Source organism: Myotis brandtii, unplaced genomic scaffold, assembly GCF_000412655.1.
Source record: "Myotis brandtii unplaced genomic scaffold, ASM41265v1 scaffold485, whole genome shotgun sequence".
Classification (NCBI taxonomy): Eukaryota; Metazoa; Chordata; class Mammalia; order Chiroptera; family Vespertilionidae; genus Myotis; species Myotis brandtii.
In genome coordinates, this window is record NW_005368527.1 from 344,486 (window position 1) to 365,814 (window position 21,329).

At 52.8% G+C, this 21,329-nt stretch overlaps 2 protein-coding genes across 5 annotated transcripts in view; one reads left to right on the plus strand and one right to left on the minus strand.

Annotated features, from left to right (window-relative positions):
• Nucleotides 1-4,292, plus strand: part of SYDE1 (synapse defective 1, Rho GTPase, homolog 1 (C. elegans)) — a 5,668-nt gene extending 1,376 nt beyond the window's left edge. The window contains exons 3-8 of the mRNA XM_014547771.1: nucleotides 4-201; nucleotides 358-572; nucleotides 1,225-1,351; nucleotides 1,560-1,720; nucleotides 2,465-2,690; nucleotides 2,941-4,292. Of these exons, the coding sequence (XP_014403257.1) occupies nucleotides 4-201; nucleotides 358-572; nucleotides 1,225-1,351; nucleotides 1,560-1,720; nucleotides 2,465-2,690; nucleotides 2,941-3,338 (1,325 nt within the window). The 3' untranslated portion in view covers nucleotides 3,339-4,292. The remainder of the gene's footprint in view (nucleotides 1-3; nucleotides 202-357; nucleotides 573-1,224; nucleotides 1,352-1,559; nucleotides 1,721-2,464; nucleotides 2,691-2,940) is intronic.
• Nucleotides 4,292-15,388, minus strand: ILVBL (ilvB (bacterial acetolactate synthase)-like). Of its 4 annotated transcripts, none has more exons than XM_005876305.2 (16): nucleotides 15,072-15,388; nucleotides 14,402-14,546; nucleotides 12,506-12,707; nucleotides 12,255-12,382; nucleotides 12,030-12,168; nucleotides 11,828-11,939; nucleotides 8,448-8,547; nucleotides 8,216-8,313; nucleotides 7,972-8,108; nucleotides 6,854-6,988; nucleotides 5,672-5,786; nucleotides 5,416-5,585; nucleotides 5,269-5,339; nucleotides 5,118-5,189; nucleotides 4,856-4,961; nucleotides 4,292-4,740 (listed from the first exon to the last, which is right to left on the minus strand). In XM_005876305.2, exons 1-16 carry the CDS (start codon nucleotides 15,371-15,373, stop codon nucleotides 4,562-4,564), a joined length of 2,211 nt encoding a protein of 736 aa, XP_005876367.2. In that variant the 5' UTR covers nucleotides 15,374-15,388; the 3' UTR covers nucleotides 4,292-4,561. The 4 variants fall into 4 exon arrangements, with proteins under 4 accessions (XP_005876367.2, XP_005876368.2, XP_005876369.1 ...); XM_005876306.2 differs by having other exon boundaries at nucleotides 15,042-15,388; XM_005876307.2 differs by having other exon boundaries at nucleotides 14,996-15,119.
• Between the last annotated feature and the right edge of the window lie 5,941 nt (nucleotides 15,389-21,329).

The following is a 21,329-nucleotide window of genomic DNA, read 5'->3' on the forward strand; positions in this document are numbered from 1 at the left end:
TGCTCCAGGTGGATGGAGTGGCCAGAGCCCGAACCGGGCCGCTGCGCGGAGGGCCAGACTTCCTGCGGCTGGACCACACCTTCCACCTGGAACTCGAGGCTGCCCGGCTGCTGCGAGCCCTGGTGCTGGTGTGGGACCCTTGTGTGCGGAGGCACCGGCCCTGCGCCCAGGGCACTGTGCTGCTGCCCACGGTTTTCCGAGGTAGGATGCCTGGCTGCGGGGGAGGGGAGGGAGGATCGGTGGGGTACAGGGTTCAGCACGTCTCCCAGAGTGCCCAGCGCACTAAGCTTGGAGTAGGAGGCCAGGGCACAGGAGCCTGTGAGGGCAGACCCCACTTAAGTCCCCTTGTGTCTTTAGGGTGCCAAGCCCAGCAGCTGGCTGTGCGCCTGGAGCCTCAGGGGCTGCTGTATGCCAAGCTGGCCCTGACGGAGCAGCGGGAAGCACCCCACACAGCTGAGCCCCGTGTCTTCGGGCTGCCCCTGCGGCTGCTGGTGGAGAGGGAGCAGCCCCCGGGCCAGGTGCCCCTGATCATTCAGAAGTGTGTGGGGCAGATCGAGCGCCGAGGGCTGCGGGTGAGCCCCTCATCCCACACCCCAACTAGCTCCCAGACCTCAGACCCATTCCCCAGGACCCCCAATATACTGAGGCAAGGACTTCCTCCCGACCCTGCCTGGGATACTCCTAGCTCCAATCCCAGCCTAGACAAGGGCAGGAGGCCCCCCTAGACCATGGCACTCAGCCCCAAACCTATGGGTCATCCACCCAATTAGTGACACCGGATCCCAGCCCTTCTGGAGCTCAGAGTCTCCGGACAGAAAGACATGACTCCAATAATAACATACAAATATAAAACTGTGGCTGGGATAAGACTGAAGAAGCTGGGAAAGCCCAGAGCAGGACCTCACCTGCTGGGTAGTCAGGGAAGGCATCCTAGAGGAGGTGACAAGTGAACTGAAGAGGAGGAGTCAGAGGTTACTGAGTCAAAGGATGTGGGTACCAGGACAAGTGATACAAGCAGAGGATTTACAGATCCAGGCTGTCCAGGCCAGGCAGGGACCCCAAGACGTGTCAGAGGAGCAGGAAGGCAGCCAATGAGGCTACAGCTAGCCCCCAACTTCTCAGCCTACTGCTACCCTGGCCCAGAACTCCAGACCCCACCCCACCGAGCCCTGATCAATCTGTAGCCCCAGCAAAAAGACATCCCCTCTCTGCTCCCACACCTAGGTGGTGGGGCTATACCGACTATGTGGCTCAGCAGCTGTGAAGAAAGAGCTTCGGGATGCCTTTGAGCGGGACAGTGCAGCAGTCTGCCTCTCTGAGGACCTGTACCCCGATATCAATGTCATCACTGGTCAGCATGCCTCTTCCCTCCCCTGCCTGCTCCTCATTCCACCCTCACCTCATGGCAGTCCCTGTGGCCCCTCTGGGACCTCACCTCTTCTGTATGGCCTTGTTTTCGCCTTCCTGCACCTGTCCTCCTCCTCTTCCCTCCTCTCAGCCCCAGCTGGCCCCTCCAGAAGCCAGGCTTGCCCTGACCAGAGTGGGCCCTGTGTTCACAGGCATCCTCAAGGATTATCTTCGGGAGTTGCCCACCCCACTCATCACCCAGCCCCTCTATCAAGTGGTGCTGGAAGCCATGGCTCGAGGGCCCCCGAGCAGGGCCCCCCCCAGCACTGAGGGTACCCGTGGGCTCCTCAGCTGCCTGCCAGATGTCGAGAGGGTGAGTTGGGCATGGGTGGGGTGGGTAGGACAAGGAGTGGGCTGACATTAGTAGAACGTTTCACCCATGCCTGGGCCAGTAATGGCCATGAGCTTGAGGCATCATTAAGTAGGTGCTATTGGGATCCCCTCTTCATAAAAGTGGAAAGCGAGGTCCAAAGCAGTTGAGTGAGTTACCCAAGGCAGCACAGCCAGGATATATCAAAAATGCACAAGGGCCCTGGCAGGCGTGGCTCAGTGGATAGAGCTTCCGCCTGCGGACTGAAGGGTCCCGGGTTTGATTCTGGCCAAGGGCACATGCCTGGGTTGCAGGCTCGATCCCCAGTAGGGGGCGTGCAGGAGGCAGCCGATCAATGATTCTCTCTCATCATTGATGTTTCTATCTCTCTCTCTTCCCTTCCTCTCTGAAATCAATAAAGAAATATATTTTTTTAAAAAATGCACAAGGGAGTTCCTGGCTGTAGGATCCTGGACAAGTCCAGACCCTCTTTGTGCCTCAATACCCTCATCTATAAAATGGGATTAATATCAACCCTGCCACACACACAGAGAAATGGGTTCAAGTCCAAGCTTTGTCATTCCAAAGCTGTGACCTTAGGTCTACCCTCCAGCAAAATGGAATCATAATACTAATACCTGATGGTTAAGTCTTAGCTGTCATCTCCCAGCTGTGAGACCTTGAACCTCAGTTTTCCCATTCGGAGCTGCCTTAGTCTCCCTCATGCCCTCCCAACCCTTTCCCCAGGCCACGCTGACGCTTCTCCTGGACCACCTGCGCCTCGTCTCTTCCTTCCACACCCACAACCGCATGACCGCGCAGAACCTGGCTGTGTGCTTCGGCCCCGTGCTGCTGCCCGCGCGCCAGGACCCCGGCAGGCCCCGCAGCCGCAGCTCTGGCCCGGGCCTTGCCAACACAGTGGACTTCAAGCGACACATCGAAGTTCTGCACTACCTGCTGCAGGCCTGGCCAGGTGAGTCCGCGCCCCCCCCAGCAGCCAATCAGATTCTCAGGCTTCAAGTAAGCCACGCCTCCTCATCAGAGTAAACCAGTGCCTGGTTGCCTTAGCAACCAGTTCATATCCAGCCAATCCGGGCTTGACGCTGCTTTCCAACATGTCCATCAGAGATATCGTGATCTGGCTGGTTACCTAAACAGCCAATCAGAGACCTGGCTGCCGCCTCTATGTCCTGTCATCACAAGCCCCCCCTCTCCCTCTGCAGATCCCCCCAGGTCCCCGGAGGCTACGGACCTCGACCCGTACTTGCGGCCCAAACAACAGCCGCCGCTGCACTTGCCGCTGGCGGCTCCTGAGGTAGTGACTCGGCCCCGCGGTCGGGGCGGCCCCGAGAGCCCCCCGAGTAACCGCTACGCCGGCGACTGGAGCGTTTGCGGGAGGGACTTTTTGCCCTGTGGGCGGGACTTCCTTTCCGGGCCCGACTACGACCACGTGACGGGCAGCGACAGCGAAGACGAGGAGGCAGGGGAGCCCACGGGCGCCGCAGACTTCGAGGATGACTTCGAAGCGCCCTTCAACCCGCACCTGAACCTCAAAGACTTTGATGCCCTCATCCTGGACCTAGAGAGAGAGCTTTCCAAGCAGATCAATGTATGCCTCTGAGCCGGGCGGGGCGGGACCCCGGATACTAAGGGCCGGGCTCCTGGTTGCCAAGACAGTGCCCTAAAGATAGAAAGGGACCAGACCTGTCTTTCAGGCCGAGCGCCTGATTGCTGGGGAGTTGCCTAGCGACCAGCCAGCAGATGCTGAGATTTAGTTTCTCATTTCCAGTGCTAAATTATTTGGGTACTGGTTGCAAAGGCCAGGGACTGGAGATTTGGGGACCAGCTGTTGTGGCCATCTTTTCTGAGGACCAAGAGCATCTCCCCCTTGCTGGGCTGGCCTCTCTTGCCTCCCCTTGGCCCGGGCAACACCAGTTAATGTGAGCATCACCCTGGGATGGTGAGACACCCCCCCAGTCAATCCTCTTGCTGCTGCCAACCAAATCAGTATTAGCTTTGAGCATTGCACTCTGCTTCTCCCTCCCTTTGGGAGGGCCCAAGGACTATGAGGAGGCGGTTTGGGGTGGGGTCAAGAGCAGCCCCTACCTGGGCTCCAGCTGGATAGGGGCGGCCTGGGCTTATAGAAAAACAGTAGGTTTCCCCACTCTCTCCCAGGGAAAACCCCACAATTGCCTCAAACCAGCATATTGAGATCGTAGAGTTTGGCCCTTCCCCTCCCCAGTTCTTCCTCGGCGTCCTTGAAGAAACTGAGCACTTATAAGACCTCCCTTTGGAGGGGCCCCACCTGAAGTGTCAGGCTGGGGCACTTTGGTACGGAACATATTTATTGCCTCTGTGTGTGTGTGTCTGCGTGTGAGGATGCGAGTGCATGGACACGTCTGGAGCAGACGTGTGGGGCTCTTTCAGGGACCACAGAGCGGGGGAAGGGTTCACAATGCTGAGTACCCTGAAATCCCCAGTACTGGTGCCCAGTGGGAGAGAAGGGTCCCCTTCTGTCTACCCCCCACTTCCCCTCACTTCCATCTTTGTGAACAATAAATCAATATGCACAGGTTCTGGGATGAGTACTTGGGCCCACGTGGACCGGGGTGGTTTATTCCGTGTGTAAAAAAAGAGAAAGGGCACAATTGGGACCACAAAGAAAAAGACCCCAGAGCTCTCCTGTGCTTCCAGGGAGCCTCTGTGAACCCTGAGCCCTCCAGCCCCTCCCTGGCCTCAGGGAGGATTATAGGGTCACTGAGCCCCACGGGATAGCCAGAGCAGGCAAGGAAGAGACTCCAGACCAGCTAAGTAGTCCAGGGGTAGGAAGGCACCCACGAGGCCCTACACAGCAATGGAGCCATCGCGGAAGTCTGTCCTCCCAATGAGGATATTGACGACGACTGGATGGCCATCTCGGCACTGCTGCTGGGCATCACGAAGCACCTTAACCACTTGGTCCTCATTCTCCCGTGAGAGCAGCAAGCCCTGGGCCCCCAGACCCATGGCTGCTTTGTGATAATCTAAAAGGGGAGATCAAGTCAGATGGTGGCAGGGACCCAGCCCACCATGCAGCCAGCCCAAGAGAGACACACCCAGCCGAGCCAGAGACAGCCTCCCCCATGCCAGGCCCCTCACCAGTGTAGGCCAGGCCACAGGCCACATTGCTGCCCAAAGAGGGCACCTGCTCCCGAGAAATCTGGGTCCAGCCAGCATCATTCCCTATCAAGGCCATCACTGGGATCTGCAGGGAGAGGATGAGGCCAAGCCACAATATTCAGCCCCCACAGGCTTGGCCAGCCAGAGGACCTCCGCCAGACAGAAGCAAACCCCTCCCCAGCCCAGCCCACCCTGATGACATCTCCCAGAACCTCAGGCTTCACCTGGGGCGGCCGGTTACCTTGTGTCTGACAAAGGTGTCAAATTCGATGAGGCTGTACCCAAAAGCTCCATCCCCAAACAGGCACCAGACCTGAGGTGGGACAGGACATAGTTGGGGTTGTTCATGGCCCAAAAAGCAGCAAGCCACCTGCCTCCAGGCTCTGACTCACCTCAGCATCTGGCCGGCACAGTTTGGCCCCAAGTGCAAAGCCTGCACCAACCCCCAGAGTCCCGAAGGCCCCTAGGAGAACCAAGAGCATGTGGGTGTGAAGGGGACTGGACGGTACAAGCTGCCCCAGGCGTAGGCCCTGCCTTACCAGGATCGAGCCAGCACAGGGGGCCACGGGGCTGCACCAGGTGGGCGGCAGTGCCCACAAAGTCCCCGCCATCTACCACCAGAATCGAATTGTCAGGCAAAGTTTCTTCCACCAGCTGCAGCACCCGCACCGGGTTCAGGTGTTGGGATACAGGCATCATCGCCTTCTCCCTGCAATGGACCAGTGCAGGTCAGCAGGACCAGCAGCAGACCTTGCTGGGAACCTACCACCACCCTCCATGTCCACCAGCCCCCACCGAAAGGACTTCTCCTTCTGCTGGTCGGCTAGTCGAAGCTCCTCTGCCCAGTCTGAGGCCCATGTCTGGCCCTGAAGGCCCTCCACCAGCTTCAACACAAAGGAGCCCACGTCTCCTGGGGAAGGAAGAGGGCACAGCTGCAGAGAGGTGGCCTCCTTCTGCCCTTTCAGCACACGAGGCCCAAGCCAACAGGAAGCCAACAGTAGCCTTGGAACAGGAGGCAAGGAGGCAGGCCAGGGGTGCTCCTTGAGCAAATCGGGAAAAACATACTGGGAACCAGGTTAGGGCAGCCAGGGTGAGAGGGAAGGCAAGGCTGGAGAAACAAGATTTAGGGAGGACAAAGTAGATTAGAAACCCAAGCCAACCTCGTCGCCAGCCTCCCCATGACACCCCAGATCATTAGGTCCTATCAGTTCTTCCTCTGAAAGATATCGCTAAAAACACTTCCATCTGCCAAGTACATCTCTACAACCCAGGCACACAGAGTGCTTGTGAGCAAATATACGAGCTGGTGATGATGCACTTTTCATCAACTGCGTTCAGAAATAATCACCTCGAGGCTCAGAGAAGTTGAGTTTCTCTTTCCCTGTCCATCCTCGATCCAGGCCTTGTCATTTCTGTCCTGACCCAGTTTAACAGACCCCTTGACACCGCCTGGCCCCTCCAACTCGCTGCCCCTCCAATTCGCTGCCCCTCCAACTCGCTGCCCCCCCAACTGCTACAGTGGGCCTTCCCACACATGATGAATGAAACTGCCACTTCTCTGCTTGACACAGAGTTCCCTGTCACCAGCACTGCAGGGAAGCCCATGTCCTTGCAATGATGGGCAAAGCAGGACACAGAAAGGCCAGGGGAGAGGACTGATCCGGGGCTGAGGTTATGACAGATTGACAGAGACCTCAGGGGCTAAGGAGTGAGCTCTCTGTCCTAACGGCAGCGGGCAGCGTGAGAGGATTTGCAGCAGGGGACATGGTCACATGCACATTCCCAGGCCTTCCCTCTGGTGCACCCCCACCATGTGTTCATGCAGAAGCACTCATCAGTCTGAGAGCTGAATCTATGGCTCTGGCTGACTGCGTGCTCCCTCAGGCAAGGTCCAGAACCCAGAATCCAGCTCGAGCCAGCTGCAGCAGAGGCCAGGAGAGGGCAGAGGAGCACGTGTGTGGAGCGTTAGGGGCTCACCCTGCACAGCTTCCTGGGGCTTCCAGAACATGTCTGAGTTGATCAACATCTCTTTCCGGTTACGGTTGACAATGATGATCTTGCTGCTTCGGCTGAGGACACGGCCATAGGACAGACGGAAGTCACACACAACTCCTAGGGTGGGAGATAGGGGAACAGTGGATGGAGGGCCAGTGTCCTGGGGGATGCCCACCAGCTAATTTAATCCACCACAGCAGACTGAATACGAAAGGGTGCCCGTTCTTCACCTCTCCATGGCCCCATGCCACCTGTGATGACTCTGTGGCTCCCCAGCCTTAAGCCTGGGCTGGCCTCGGGATGTGCTCTGGCCAGCAGCATGTGTCAGGAGTGCTGGCATGCGTTCCTGAGACCAGGCTTCAATAAGCCTTGCAGCTTCCACTCTCCTTTAAATAACCTTGCTCCCCCCGCCCTACATGTTTCTCATCCCCCAAGTGAAGCAGCCCAAGCCAGCCTGCTGGATGATGAGGAACATGGAGGAGGAGGTAGAGAAGAGTGAGAACTCAGAATCCTAGCTGAGGCCACGCCAACCCAGCGATAGCCCCAGCCAATCCCCAAGTATGTGAGCCAGCCCAGCCTAGATGGGCACAGCTGCCCTCCTGCCTCCCCAACCGCAGACTCCTGAATGAGCCCTGCCAAAACCAGAAAAACTACCACCTTACCTGTTGGTGGGCCTTGAGAAATAATAATTGCATTTTAAGCCACTGAATTTTGGAATGGTTATTACACAGCAATAGCTAACTGATACAAGTATTATGTGTCCGGAAGACTTCAAAGCACTTTATGTGGAAATGTATATGCTGTATGTGTACATGCTGTATAAAGGATAAATGCTGTATAACGTGTACAAATGCAAATGCTGTGCACAAAGTTCCACAGAGCCCACTATCTGTGTGTCCTCCTTTGTGCAAAGCTGGGTCACAGCACACAACTACAACCTGGCACGAGTTCAGGTGAATTTCAAATTCAGAGTTGTTCAAAAACCTTGAAAGGGACAGGGGTAGGGCCATGAGTACCAGATTAGGAGGGGCAGGATCACAGGGTAAGGGGGGTCCTGGAGTGAGGGAAAGGGAAGAGACGGGGTGGAGGCTGAAGCCCACCTGCCAGGAGAACAACGTCTGCCTTCTTCAGGGCGGCACCGCGGTTCTGCCGGATGTGCAGGGGGTGGTTTCGGCCCAGCAGCCCCCGTGCCATCCCGCCCAGGAAGCAGGGGACACCCAGAGTCTCCATGGCAGCCCTGCAGGTCCAGGTAAACAGAAGTGAGTGTGGCCACGGGCCTGCCAGTCCCCACAGGGCACCAGAGACCAGGAATGTGATAGTAAAGGCAGGGCTGAGGCTTCTCACCGAAGCTTGCTGGCAGGTGTCGGGGGCAGTAGGGCCTGGCTCCCCAGCACCACAAGGGGCCTTTTGGCCCGGCTCAAGATCTCCACACAGCGCTGAACCTGGGGCAAGAGGTGGGGCTCAAAGAGCCGACCCTGAGTCACCATTAGCCCCCAAGATCAAAGTCCCAATACTGACTCAGGGGCAGGCTGTCCTGCCAGGTGGGGTCCTCGGCCAGGAAAGAGGGGCAATTTACCTGCTGGGGGGATGCCTGGGGGATGTCCAGAGGTAGGGGCCCTTCGGGCCGAGGCTCCCAGGCTCCTGCAAAGAGATTGGCCAGGTAATTCTCTAAGTACCTGCGAAGAGGAAAGGAAAGAGTGGTTACCAGGATTCATTACTGAGGTTCCAGGAGCTGAAGGAGGGAAGTCGGACAGGCACAGGGGTGGTCGAGCAATGGCCCAGGACAAACCCCAGTGATCAAGTCTCCAGCAGCCAGTTTCCCCTTGGAAGCTTCTGATGACCACTCCAACCTGACACAGACCCTCAGAAACAAGTGACAGTCATGGAGTGCCAGGATCAGGGCCACAGCTGCAGGGTTAGGCAGAGGTGGCTCTGCTGTTTCCTAGCTGTGTGACTTTGGGCAAATGATATAACTTTTCTGAGCAAACTGCTCTGTAAAGTGTAAAAGGAAGCCTCCCTCCCAAGGCTCAGTGAACTATCCATTCAGGATACAAAGCACTTTGCAAAACCCTCCATCAGTGGAGCCATTCATATCATCAGTACGCTTGCCTTTCTCTAGCGTCCCACATCCCCTTCTCTGTCTCCTTACTCATTGGGACACAGGGCCCTGGTTTTCCATGAAGCCCCGTGCAGGGCTCTGGAGATACACAGATAAATCCTGCTCAGCCCTGCCCTTAAGAACACCCAATCCAGCCAAAACCAGATACATGGGTGTTGGCAGGAAGCAGTCGGAACGGGAAGCTTCTGTTTCTCTTTGGAGTCAAACTGCAAAGAATGAGAAGAGGCCAAGGAAGGAACCATGGAGACCCCCAACATGGAAAGAAAAGGCAAAAGCTAGCCTTGCAGGGGCTGAGGAGGGAAGCCTGGGAGGAGGTGGAGGGGACTATGAGGCCAGGGAGCAAAGAGGCTGTCAGGGCCACAGAACAGAACTGCTTAAAACTTCTGCCTCCCACAGCTGATCGATGTTTCTCTCTCATCGATGTTTCTAACTCTCTATCTCTCTCCCTTCCTCTCTGTAAAAAGATATGACTACTGACCATTTCCTATGTGTTAGGACCCCTGAGCCCCACTCTCTATTTCTGGTTCCCTAACCATGTTGAAGGAAGGATAAGAGACACCTTGCCTTTCACCTGACATGACACTGGATTCAGCCCTGTTCTGATTTAAAACTAGAGGCCTGGTGCACGAAATTCATACACTCAGGGGGTGCCCCTCAGCCTGGCCTGTGCCCTCACGCAGTCAGGAAGCCCTCAGGGAATGTCCAACTGACAGCTTAGGCCTACTCCCCACCTAAGCCATCAGTCAGACATCCTTAGCGCTGCGGCGGAGGCAGGAGAGGCTCTCGCCACCGCTGCCACTGTGCTCACCAGCTATGAGCCTGGCTTCTGGCTAAGCAGTGCTCCCACAGCACACTGACACCAGGGGGCAGCTCCTACATTGAGCGTCTGCCCCCTGGTGGTCAGTGCGCGTCATAGCAACCAGTTGTTCCGCCGCCATTGGGCTGAAACCGGCTCTCCCAACATCCCCCAAGGGGTCCCGAATTGCAAGAGGGCACAGGCCAGGCTGAGGAACCCCACCTGTGCACAATCAGGGCCAGGGAGGGGCGAAGGAGGTTGGCCAGCCGGAGAGGAACCACGGGAGGGCTCCAGGGCGTGTCCAGCCCGTCTCGCTCAGTCCCGATTGGCTGGACCCCAGCAGCAAGCTAATCTACCAGTTGGAGCGTCTGCCCCCTGGTGGTCAGTGCATGTCATAGCGACTGGTCAACCAGTCGACTGTCTGCCCCCTGGTGGTCAGTGCACATCACAACAAGCAATTGAGCAGCCTTAGCATTCATTAGCATATTGTGCTTTGATTGGTTGAACAGACGACCAGACAACTGGACACTTAGCATATTAGGCTTTTATTACATAGAATAATAATGGTTAATTCTTTAGACTTGAGCATTTGCACTATCAAAACTATCTCATTTTATTCTTCACAGACTCTTATAGTCTAGTGAAAAGCAGGCAACGTTCATCCATTTTACAGATGAGGAAGCTGAAGCCAAAAAAGGTTTAATCACATTATATGTAAGTCAAATTGTTATGCTTTACACCTTCAACTTAGAGTGCTGTCTGTCAATTATATCTCAATAAAAATGGGGGGAAATGGTTTAACCATTTGCTCAAGTTAACACAGCTAATTAGCAGTAGTCCTGGAATGTGAACCCATGTCTCTGGACTTCCATTTCACTCATTAGAGATGGCCCATAGCTTTGTGGGTAAAGCGCTTGAAGGCTCCTCCAGGCTGAATCCTCGTGTGCCATTAACAAGCTGGATGACTTCAGGCAAGTCATTCAGTAAAATACCTTAATTCGAAGGATTGTTATAAAAGACATGGAGTAAAACCGCTACTCCTTGAACTTCCCCTCAAGGTGGATCTCCCAAGCCCAGGGTTCAGGAACCTGTCTGTCTTGTTTATTGTCACCCATATTCATCCTGGTACATGGCACATAGCACACTTGCTAAATATATAAAGGAGGACTGGAAGGAGCAGGGGCAAGGACGGGCAAAGGGGTGAGGGAGGATTGATTCTTCCTCCTCCTGTGCGGTTTCAGCCAGGCCCACCTAGTGGTGACCAAAAATGGACCCTTTCGCATACCTCTGCTTGAGCTGTGCCCCTACCCCTTTCTATATGCTCAACTGAAGAAAATGCCCCTCAAACTCCTTAGCTCTTTTAAAACCTTCAGGTTTACCCCAGGCCAGCCCCACTACCCTGCTTTCTCCAAGATCCTAGCCACTTGCCACTCAAAGCCCCAGAGTGAGCTGTGCCCATGTCACAGGCCTGCAGGGACCCACTCCAGTCCCTTTCTCCAGGTACTCATTAGTGATCCATCCATGTCTCTGCATCCCACAGCCACTACCCAGATCCAGGCCATCATCACCTCTCATCCTGAGCACAACCATACCTCCTCCCTGGCTTCCCACCTTCCACCCAACCAGAGTCCATTCTCTAAACACCAGAGGAAACATAATAAAAGCCTGAATCAGGGTATCCCACACCTCTGATTAAGGCCCTGCAATGCTTCTTAATGGACCTCGAATTAAAAGTAAAACTGCAGGCACTCCCAGTGAGCCATGCTGGCTGCTCTAAACTCAGCCCCTGCCCCCTCTCCTCTTTGCTCACCTGCTGCAAACTCAGCCCCTGCCCCCATAAGCCACCTTGCTTTCCCAACCCACCAAGTTCATTCCTGCCTCAGGACCTTTGCATATGCTATACACTCCACCTAGAATTCTCTTCCCATGATTGGTTCCTCTCCATTAATGTGCAAATCAATAAATAGCTCAAAGAGGGATAAATGCTGGCAAAAGGTTGCAGGAGAAGGGAAGAAGTCATGGTGGGAGTGGGGCTACCCACCAATAAACTGCTCGACCCATGAGGCCCTTGGGTGGCTTGGCTGGCACCATCTCCTTCTGGACCATGAAGTAGGGATACAGCACATCGATGGGCAGCTCCACAAACACAGGGCCTGTGGGAGCAGGGAGGACACTGAGCTTGCTGGACTTCCCTAACCCCCAGGTCCTAGGACCTGACCACTACCCAGCCCTCTACCACCTACCCGGGGTGCCCGACTGGGCAGCAGCCAACGCAGTCCTCAGAGTGGGCATGATGTCCCGCACCCTGTGCACAGAAGCACAAAACTTGCAGAGTGGCCGGAACAAGGACATCTGATCAATGGCCTGGAGTGCGCCCCGGTTCTGGTGGAAACGGGTTCAAGGGAGTTATGGGGTAGGAGCCCTCCAAACCTCCCTGGAGCCCCTACCACCTCCTGAGGTCAGGGTACCTGCAGCAGAGTACTGGCGGCCCCACCCAGAAGCAGTACTGGGGACTGGGCTATCTGGGCATTCTTCACTGCTGTCACTGTGTTGGTGAGGCCAGGGCCTGCCGTCACTGCCACCACGCCCACCGTTCCTGGAATATAGACCCTGTCACCCTCTGCACCCAATGCCCATCCTACTGGCCACCCCCCAAAGAAAACCCTGCCCCTCAAAGATCCCCCATCCCAGCCCCTAGCCCTCTCTGCTCTGCCCTCACCAGTCAGGCGGGCCACAGCATCAGCAGCAAACACGGCTGTGACTTCATGGCGCGTGTCCACCACGCGGATGCCCAGCTTCTCACAGGCCACCAGCAGCGGGGAAATATGCCCACCAACTAGTGTGAAGAGGAACTTCACACCATGAGCCCTCAGCACAGCTGCCACGCTCTCCCCACCATGCCGGTTGCTCACCTTGTCCACCTAAGCCCATGAAGCGGAAGAGGAAGACTGTCAAGAACCAGGGCAAGGGCACCAGGGCAGGTGGGAAGAGGGGTGATCCCCCACACCCAGGAAGGAGGGAGGGAGCAGGGCCAGAGGGATGTGGGGAAGGCACATATCTTACCATCCTCATATCATTACAGTTGACCCTTGAACAACACAGGGGTTAGTGGTACCAACCCCCACGAAGTCAAAAATTCACTAATAACTTCTGACTCCCCCAAAACTTAACTACTAATAGCCTATTAACCATAAGTCTTATCGATAATACAAATAGTTGATTAACATATATATTGTAGGTTATATGTAGATTATGCTGTATTCTTACAATAAAGTAAGCTAGGGGAAAAAATGACATTATTAAGAAAATCATAAGAAAGCCCAGCTGGCATGGCTCAGTGGTTGAGCGTCAACCTATGAACCAGAAAGTCACAGTTTCATTCCCAGTCAGGGCACAAGCCCAGGTTGTAGACTCGATCCCCTGTGTGGGGTGGGCAGGAGGCAGCCAATCCATTATTCTCTCTCATCATTGATGTTTCTATCCCTCTCTCCCTCTCCCTTCCTCTCTGAAATCAATAAAAATATAGTTAGAAAAAGAAGAGGAAGGAAAAGAAAGTCATAAGGAAGAAAAAGCACATTTACTGAATTCTGTATTTATTGAAAAAAACCTGCACATAAGAGGACCCATGTTAGTCAAGAGTCAACTGTATATCCTTTAACAGCTAAGGGGACCAAGACTTGCCCAAGCAAGATTCAAAGTCCCATACAATCAACATTGTTAAGCACCCTGCTCTGTTACACTGTCCGCCCAGAGATGTTGGGAGAATCAGGGAGAGAGAGGGAAGGTGGATCTACAACACCCGGGGAAGTGTGGCCAAAAGCACAAGGCAGGAGTTACCAGCTGTGACTCCAGACTGCCTGCCCTCCAATATCGGGGCCTGGCAGCCTGACTGTTGACTCCAGACTACCAGGTTCCCTCCCACTCCTGGGCCAGGCCCGGTTGACAGGCTGCCAGCCACCAAATGCCTGGCAGTGGGAGCGGCCTCCCAGCCCAGCTTCCACACAACCCCAAACACCAAGAGCCCTTTGCCTTAAAGCTCCACAAGTCTTCAAGGCCAGTGGTGCTGCTTCCGTCTAAAAGAGGACGTTCTGGGAAGAGATCAAGGTTGCTCCAGACTAGGAAAGATTGGGTAAGGAATCTGGGGAAGGGGTAAATTTCTGAGGCACCAAGTAGTTCAGAGCCAGGTCAAGCTTTTCCACAAAGAGGTCATTTGAGGCAAGCTACCACACAACCTCTCTGAGCCTCCGTTTTCAAGGAGGAAAATGCAGACAGAAACAAGGGCATCTATTCTGGGATATGTTGGGTACATGAGATAATCACTCTGAAACACAGAGCTCAGCAGAGAGCAACTGTCCCAGCCACATTCTCCTGGGCTTGCCTTCCCAGCAGGAACAATGGCCCCACCGTGTTCGGGGGCGGGGAAGGGCTGGAGCCCCCTGGGGAAGGAGGTGGATGGGGTGTTGAGTGCCCTGGCAGCGGTAACTTCCCCATTACCTCTCACAAGGCAAAGTCCAGGGCGTGTATGGGGTAGGGCCCTGGAAAGACTCTCCTGACAGTTCCTCGCTAGGTCTTCCTTTGGCTGCCCCCAGCTCGCCTCCCCTCGGTGCCCCCGCACCTTGTGCATCAACCGATATAAGAGCCCCAGGCGGTGCGCGGCACCCAGCACGGCAGCCACTAGCGTCCCGCAGACCAGGAGCTGGAAGGAGGGGGAGAAGCTCCCCACAGGGGCGGCGGCCGTGGACATCTCCTTCTGGTGACACCTAAAGGAGAAAGGGCGGTTCCAGGGCCAGAACGCAGAGATCAACTACCCAGAGGAAGGCACGCCCCATCTCCCGCACGGATCCCGGGCCACGCCCCTTCCCCGGAGTTTCAGCGTGGCCACGCCCCTGACGCGGCTAAGCTCGGCCCGAAGCCACGCCCCCAGGCCAGGCCAGGCCACGCCTCTCGGGATCCAGACCGAGCCCCTTGCCACGCTAGGCTCCCTCCCTTAAGTTGCCAACACCCCCAGACTAGGCGACTACAGGTCAATGCAACTACAGTGCCTTCAAAATAGTTTTTTCCCGCTTACCTACTTCTCAATGGATCGCCTACCTTTTACGTCCAGGTGCCGAATCTCAGCCCCAGCGGAGAGCCCCACCCGTCTAGCCAGGCCCCGCCCCCGAGCGAGCGCCAGAGCCCCAGCCTGACCCCAACCCCGCGGTTAGGTCACCTCGGGATGTTTCTCCAACCTCTCGGGCACTTCAACCTTCACCTACAAGAAATGACTCCACAGGAACTCCGCGCACCTTCTAGTCACGTGATCCAGGCGAACGGCCGCGCTCCTTTCACCCAAACTGATGGGCAGCGCCAAGTAGTATGGCCACTCGCGCGTGCGCAGAGCCGTAGCCACGCTTCTGGACACAGGCCCCGCCTTTTCTCGCTTTTCATTGGTTCGCAGTGCAAGACTCACGCCCTTCTGTACAGGAGGCCACGCCCATCGACGTCTGCCATTTGCCAAGACCCACTCGGGCCCACCTTCCGTGGTCTTCCATTGGCCCCACGCTGCAGGCCCTTGTTTCAGGCCTTCCGAGTCCAGCCCGCTTTCCATGCCAGCCGTGCGGTGGACCCCTTCAGGTTGGGCGGTCGTGGAAGGTCACGGGGCGGCTGCCCGAAGTCCACCATCTGGGGCCTCTTCCCAAACAAGTCCCGCCCCTCGTTCTAACACCAGTCCCGCCTCCTAGTCAATCGTAACCCGGCAAAGGCAGATGCCCCGCCCCCCGTCGGTAGGCCCGCCTCCGCTGTTGGCCCCGCCCCGCCCTTGGTTTCTAGGCTGCAAGTGCTGTGAGTCCATGGTTCAAGCCCGTATTCCAGCCGTCTGGCCTCGGGAAAATTATCTCCCCATCAGTAAAGGGAGAATAACTCTAGTACCGAGCAGCCTGCTCTGGTCCAAGACAAATCCTGCCATTTTTGCACTGGCTCCCGTCTCTTGACAACTTTTGGGATTTTCCACTGAGGATTACACACCATCGTTAATTTCATCATCTAGTCACTAGAGATTCTAGTGAATCATTCCTAGGTTTTAATTTAACCTATTTTTGAAAAAAGAGAGAAAGAAAAAGGAAAAATATATATATTTTAATACTTTTGGCCCCACATTCTCTACCTGTTGCTGTCCCTTTGCTCCTCTTTTTAGCAAAATTCCTCCAGTGAGTCATCTGCACTTGCTGTCCCCCTGAACCCTCCTACTTATCTTCTTGAAAAAAAACTCTAAACAGGCTCTTCCCCATCACTCTGAGAGCTGTTCTGTATTATTCCAACAGTCTCCAAACAGGTCCCCTCTCTTTCCTGTCTCTCACCCACCAGCTCAACCCCGCTCTATAATTAACAGGATAAAATGCAAACTTCCTAGAAGGGTCTTCTAGGCCCAATTAAACTTCCTAAGACAATAATGAAATAGTGATCATTATTTTTTGTCAAGCACTTATGTGCAAGGAGCTGTTCCATGCACTTTTGACATATTAACTCATTTAATCCTCACAACAGCCCGGCAAGGGAGGTGTATGATCATTATCCTATTTTACAGATGAGGAAACTGAAACACACAGAGGTTAAGGAACTTGCCCAAGGTCACGCAGCTGGTAAGAGAAAGAGGCAGAATGTGAACTCAGGCAGTGCTGCCTGGGTTCCCATAGTGACAGCATCTCAAGAATGGGGTACACACACACACACACACACACAAAGAATGGGTACAGTGTTTCAACCATATGGTTTCCCAATGCTTGCAGGGTGTAGTGTTTGGGGCCCACCCAAGTCCCCTTGTGCTTACATCAGACTTTGTTCTAAGTTACTTGGGAAGCCAGAGAGGGTTTTGAACAGACTAAGTCACACAAAACGCACATGGTTGTTTATAGGGGCCTTGTTTGTAATAGCCCAAAACTAGAAAAGTCAAAATGTCCTCCCATAGAGGAGTGGTTAAGCAAACTGTGGTCCATCCTCACCATCGAACACTATTCAGCAATAAAACCTGTAGGTTCAGCCCTAGCCCAGTTGGCTCACTGGATAGAGCATTGGACTGCAGACGGAAGGGCTCCAGGTTCGACTCCAGTCAAGGGCATGGTTGCAGGCTCAATTCCTGGCCATGGGAGGCAACCAATCGATGTGTCTCTCTCACATCGATGGTTCTCTTTGTGTGCCTCTCCCCCTCCCTTCCACTCTCTCTAAAAATCGATGGATCTGGTGAGGATTAACAACAACAAAAAAGTTACACACTCTATGATTCCATTGATATGATATTCTCCAAGTAACAAAACCACAGTGAGAGTGTACAGAGGAGTGGTTGCCGGAAGTGTGGGATATGAATGGATGTGCTAACCACCACACCCACAGCCCTTAAAAGGGAGGGGTGTTTGCCCCTTTGAGCCCCTACACTGTTTCCTGTAGCCTGGGATGTAGATGCGATGGCTGGAACTAAAGGAGTTACTTTCAACCCAGAGGTGGAAGCCATGATTTAATTAAAGCAGAGCCACTTTACCAGCCCTGAACCACACACCTCTCTAGACTGTTGTTACATGAGGAAAACATAACATCTATTTTCAGCTACTGTGTCTCAGGGTCTCTTTGTTATAGCAGCTCACACTGTACAAAAACGACATAAAGGTTAATACCAGAAGTTGGTTCTGCAGTAATAAGTGCCAGAAGTGGCGTTCTGGGGTCATAAAAACCTCAACTATGAGGCATCGACTTGCCAATGAGGTCATGAAGACACAGATACAAGGCAGAAAGCCAGTGATCTACACAATGTCTTCCATGACAGATTATTGTCTATTGAGTCTGTAGCCCTTCAGCTGGGAGGTGGCTGGTAGAAGCCACACTATTTGTGTGTTTCCTACTTCTTGACACTGTTTAAAGAGAGAGAGAGAGGTGGCCTGGGCAAGCAGCAATGCAAGGGACCATAATCATATTAAGGTAGTCTTTCTTCATGCAGACTACAATTTAAATTGACTAAGTCTGGTGATTTGGGACTCACAGGGAAGCAATAATACAAAGGTGGCCCTGAGGAGGCAATGATAGCAAGATATTGCGCCTTTATCAGCCTCAGGAGAACGCCAAGGTCCAAGCATGGAGGCCAGGAAATCAATGAGGGCAGCATTCAGGTTTGAGGACTATGTCAAATGGATGAACCTCGAGGACATGATGCTAAGTGAAATAAGGCAGTCACAAAAAGACAAATACTGAATGTTTCCACTTACATGAACATTCAAAATCATACAGGCAGACAGTAGACCGATGGTTATCAGTGACTGAGGAGGGAGAATGGGGAGTTAGGGTTTATTGGGGACAGAGTTTCAGTTTTACAAGGTAAATAAGTTCTGAAGATGGATGGTGGTTGCTCAACCATGTGAATGTATTTATTGGCGCTGAACTGTACACTTAAAATGGTTAAGATGGTCAAAAAATTTATATTGATTTTTTTTTGAGAGAGAGAGAGAGAGAAATGGGGAGAGGGAGAGGGAGAGAAAAACTTCGATGTGAGAGAGAAACATCAACTGCCTGCTTCCTGCACACCCCCTACTGGGGATCCAAGCCCAAAACCCAGGCAATGTATCCTGACTGAGATTTGAACCAGCAACCTTTGGGTGCATGGGACAACGCCCAACCAACTGAACTACACTGGCCAGGGCAAAATGGTCAATCTTATGTTATGTGTATTTTACCACAATTTTTAAAATTGAAAAAGAAAAGAACTTTATCAGAGGAAATGTTTGGCTGTGGTTGCTTGCACATGGAGCTGCCTGGCAACAAAAAGATGGGACGCCTACTAAATTTTTGAGAGGAACCAGGCCTGGACTAGAAAACACTATGGCTATTTGGCTTATAAAACCGTGTCCCAAGGTTGAACCATGAGGCCCTCAAAATTAGACCAACAGGAAATGAGGTGCAAAAGCTTCAGCAGTAGCCATGGGGGACAGAGGACAGTGAGGAGCCTCCCAGAGGTCAGAGCCAAGGACCATGGAGGACAATAAACAAAGAACTTATTCACAGCGAGAAAAGGAAACTTACAATTCCTGCCTAACAAAATTTAAAATTGCAAGACTCAGAAACTTCTGTGTGTTTCCCATGCTTCTACTAAAAATTTTTTTTACTATGGTTTTAACATCTATTTCTCATATAGATCAGAAAAAAAATATTTAATCCTCACCCAAGGGTATTTTTTTTATTGATTTTAGAGAGAAAGGAAGGGTGGGGGGGAATACACATCAATGTGAGAAAGAAACATTATTTCTCATATAGATCAGAAAAAAAAATTTAATCCTCACCCAAGGGTATTTTTTTAAATTGATTTTAGAGAGAAAGGAAGGGAGGGGGGGGTGGGGGGGAATACACATCAATGTGAGAAAGAAACATCAATCAGTTGTCTCCCATACATGCCCCGATCCAGGGTCAAATCCACAACCTAGGTATGTGCCCTGACCGGGAATTGAAACTACAACTTTTTGGTGTATGGGTTGACACTCCAGCCAACTGAGAAATCCAGCCAGGGTGATCTGAATTTTTTTTTTAAGCTTGTAGGTCACCAGACTAGGAGAGGCCTTCCCAGGGCTTGAAGGACAGATCTTAGATTTCAAATTGGATGCAGTGAATGGATGGCTCTTCAGGCTATATTCCTTGAAGTGGGGTACTGTATGTATGAGAAGGAGGGATACACGGATATTTTGTGACTTTGTATCTGGCTTACTTTACTTAGCATAATGTCCTCTAAGTTCATCCAAATTGTGGCATGTGTCAGAATTTCCTTCCTTTTAAAAGCTGAATATTTCATGGTATGTATATACCACATATTGCTTATCCATTCACCCATTGATGAACACTTGGGTCGCTCCCACCTTTTGGCCATTGTGAGTAACGCTGCTATGAACATGGGAGCACAATACATCTTTGAGATCCTGCTTTCAGTTCTTTTGGATGTATATCCAGAAGTTGAATTGCTGCATCATATGGTAGTTCTGATTTTTTATTTTTCAATGAACCACCATAATGTTTTTCATAGCAGCTGCATCATTTTATATTCCCAAAAACAGTGTACAAGTGTTCAGATTTCTCCATATCTCTGCTAACACTTGTCATTTTCAGGGGGAGGAGGGTTGTACTAGCCATCCTTGTAATGGGGTGACCCATGGAGACGACCACCAGGGACTCAGATCAAAATTTAGGAGCTTTTATTAAGCTGGCCAGCAACTACAGTTACAGCACCCTGCCGAAGCAGAGGCTGAACTGCAGTGCCGACTACAGGAGTTACAGCGTTTTTATTTGCAAAAACCACAAAGTTAGTTACAAAGCCTTGTTTACACAATTTGTTCCCGACACAGTACAGCATCAGTGACTACCTTCCTATCTATGTGTTTTAGGAACAGAGAGCACAGCGTGCCCTATCTGGCCGAAGCACCAGCACATTCCTATCTATGTGTTTTAGGAACAGAGAGCACAGCATGCCCCGCCTGGCCAAAGCACCAGACATGCAGCCCAGCACACTCCCCACTGGTTTTATGTACATGAGTCAAATCATTGACTCGTTTGGGTCATTGTTGGGGAGGGAGTTGTATTGACCCCTGAGGACTATAAGCTTGATAGAATTAATTCTTTGCCGAATAAAGTCAGTGGGCCTGTTTATAAGATAAGGGTCTGGAATGAGGGCCAGGAGCAATCTCTAGAGGGTCCGAAGAGTCCTGGACTCTCTATTTTGTCTGGGCTGTCTTAAGCCGGGTGTGATGAAGCCACATCAGGATCCCGTCGACCTTGACTGCCGTGGGAGTGGTCCTTTCCAGGGAGGAGTCAGTCCTTGGGTGGCAAATTTCTTTACCCAAACAGAGTTACCAGGTTGGAAGGGATAAACCAGATACAGGCAGAGCATCTCAGACGTGCTTCTTGTCTGCTTTTTTTGGTAGACTGTAAAGCCTGAAAGAACTTGAGTAAAGATTGGTTATGGATTTCAGCTTTTCTAGATTGGGTTTTATTCAATTTGGCCTGATTGTTTGCATAAGCACAACAAGAATGGTAACTGACTGCCTTTGCTGGAATTTCATGATTGAATCTTAATGTGCCCCATAAGGCCAGGAAGTCAAGCCATCTAGCCGCCATCAGGCCTGCCTGCAGTATCTGCTGAGTTAGGTGAATTCCTCATCTGCAGTGGCTCTGCCCGGGCCCATTGTCCTTGCGTTAAGGCCCTTCTCAGCAGCCCTCCTACTCGTCGTGGCCCAGAGTGTGTGGGGTTCTGCATGGATGCAGAGGTGCCCTTATTGCTCCCCTTGTACTCTGACCAACCACCAGTGATGGTAGGGCATGGGCCTGACGCTCCAGCGCCAGCTATTTTCAGGGCTACCAAGCAAGATACCAGGCTTTCTCCATGGCACTCTTATTGGCTTCAAGTCTTCAGAGCTCGGGCAGGGCTCTTTAAAACATGATACTCCATTCAAAGTTTTCAGTCAATAAAACCACTATTGGAAACCGGTCTTATTGAATTTATGCAAAGAAATGTATTGCCATGATTTATTTATTAAGTATTGCCA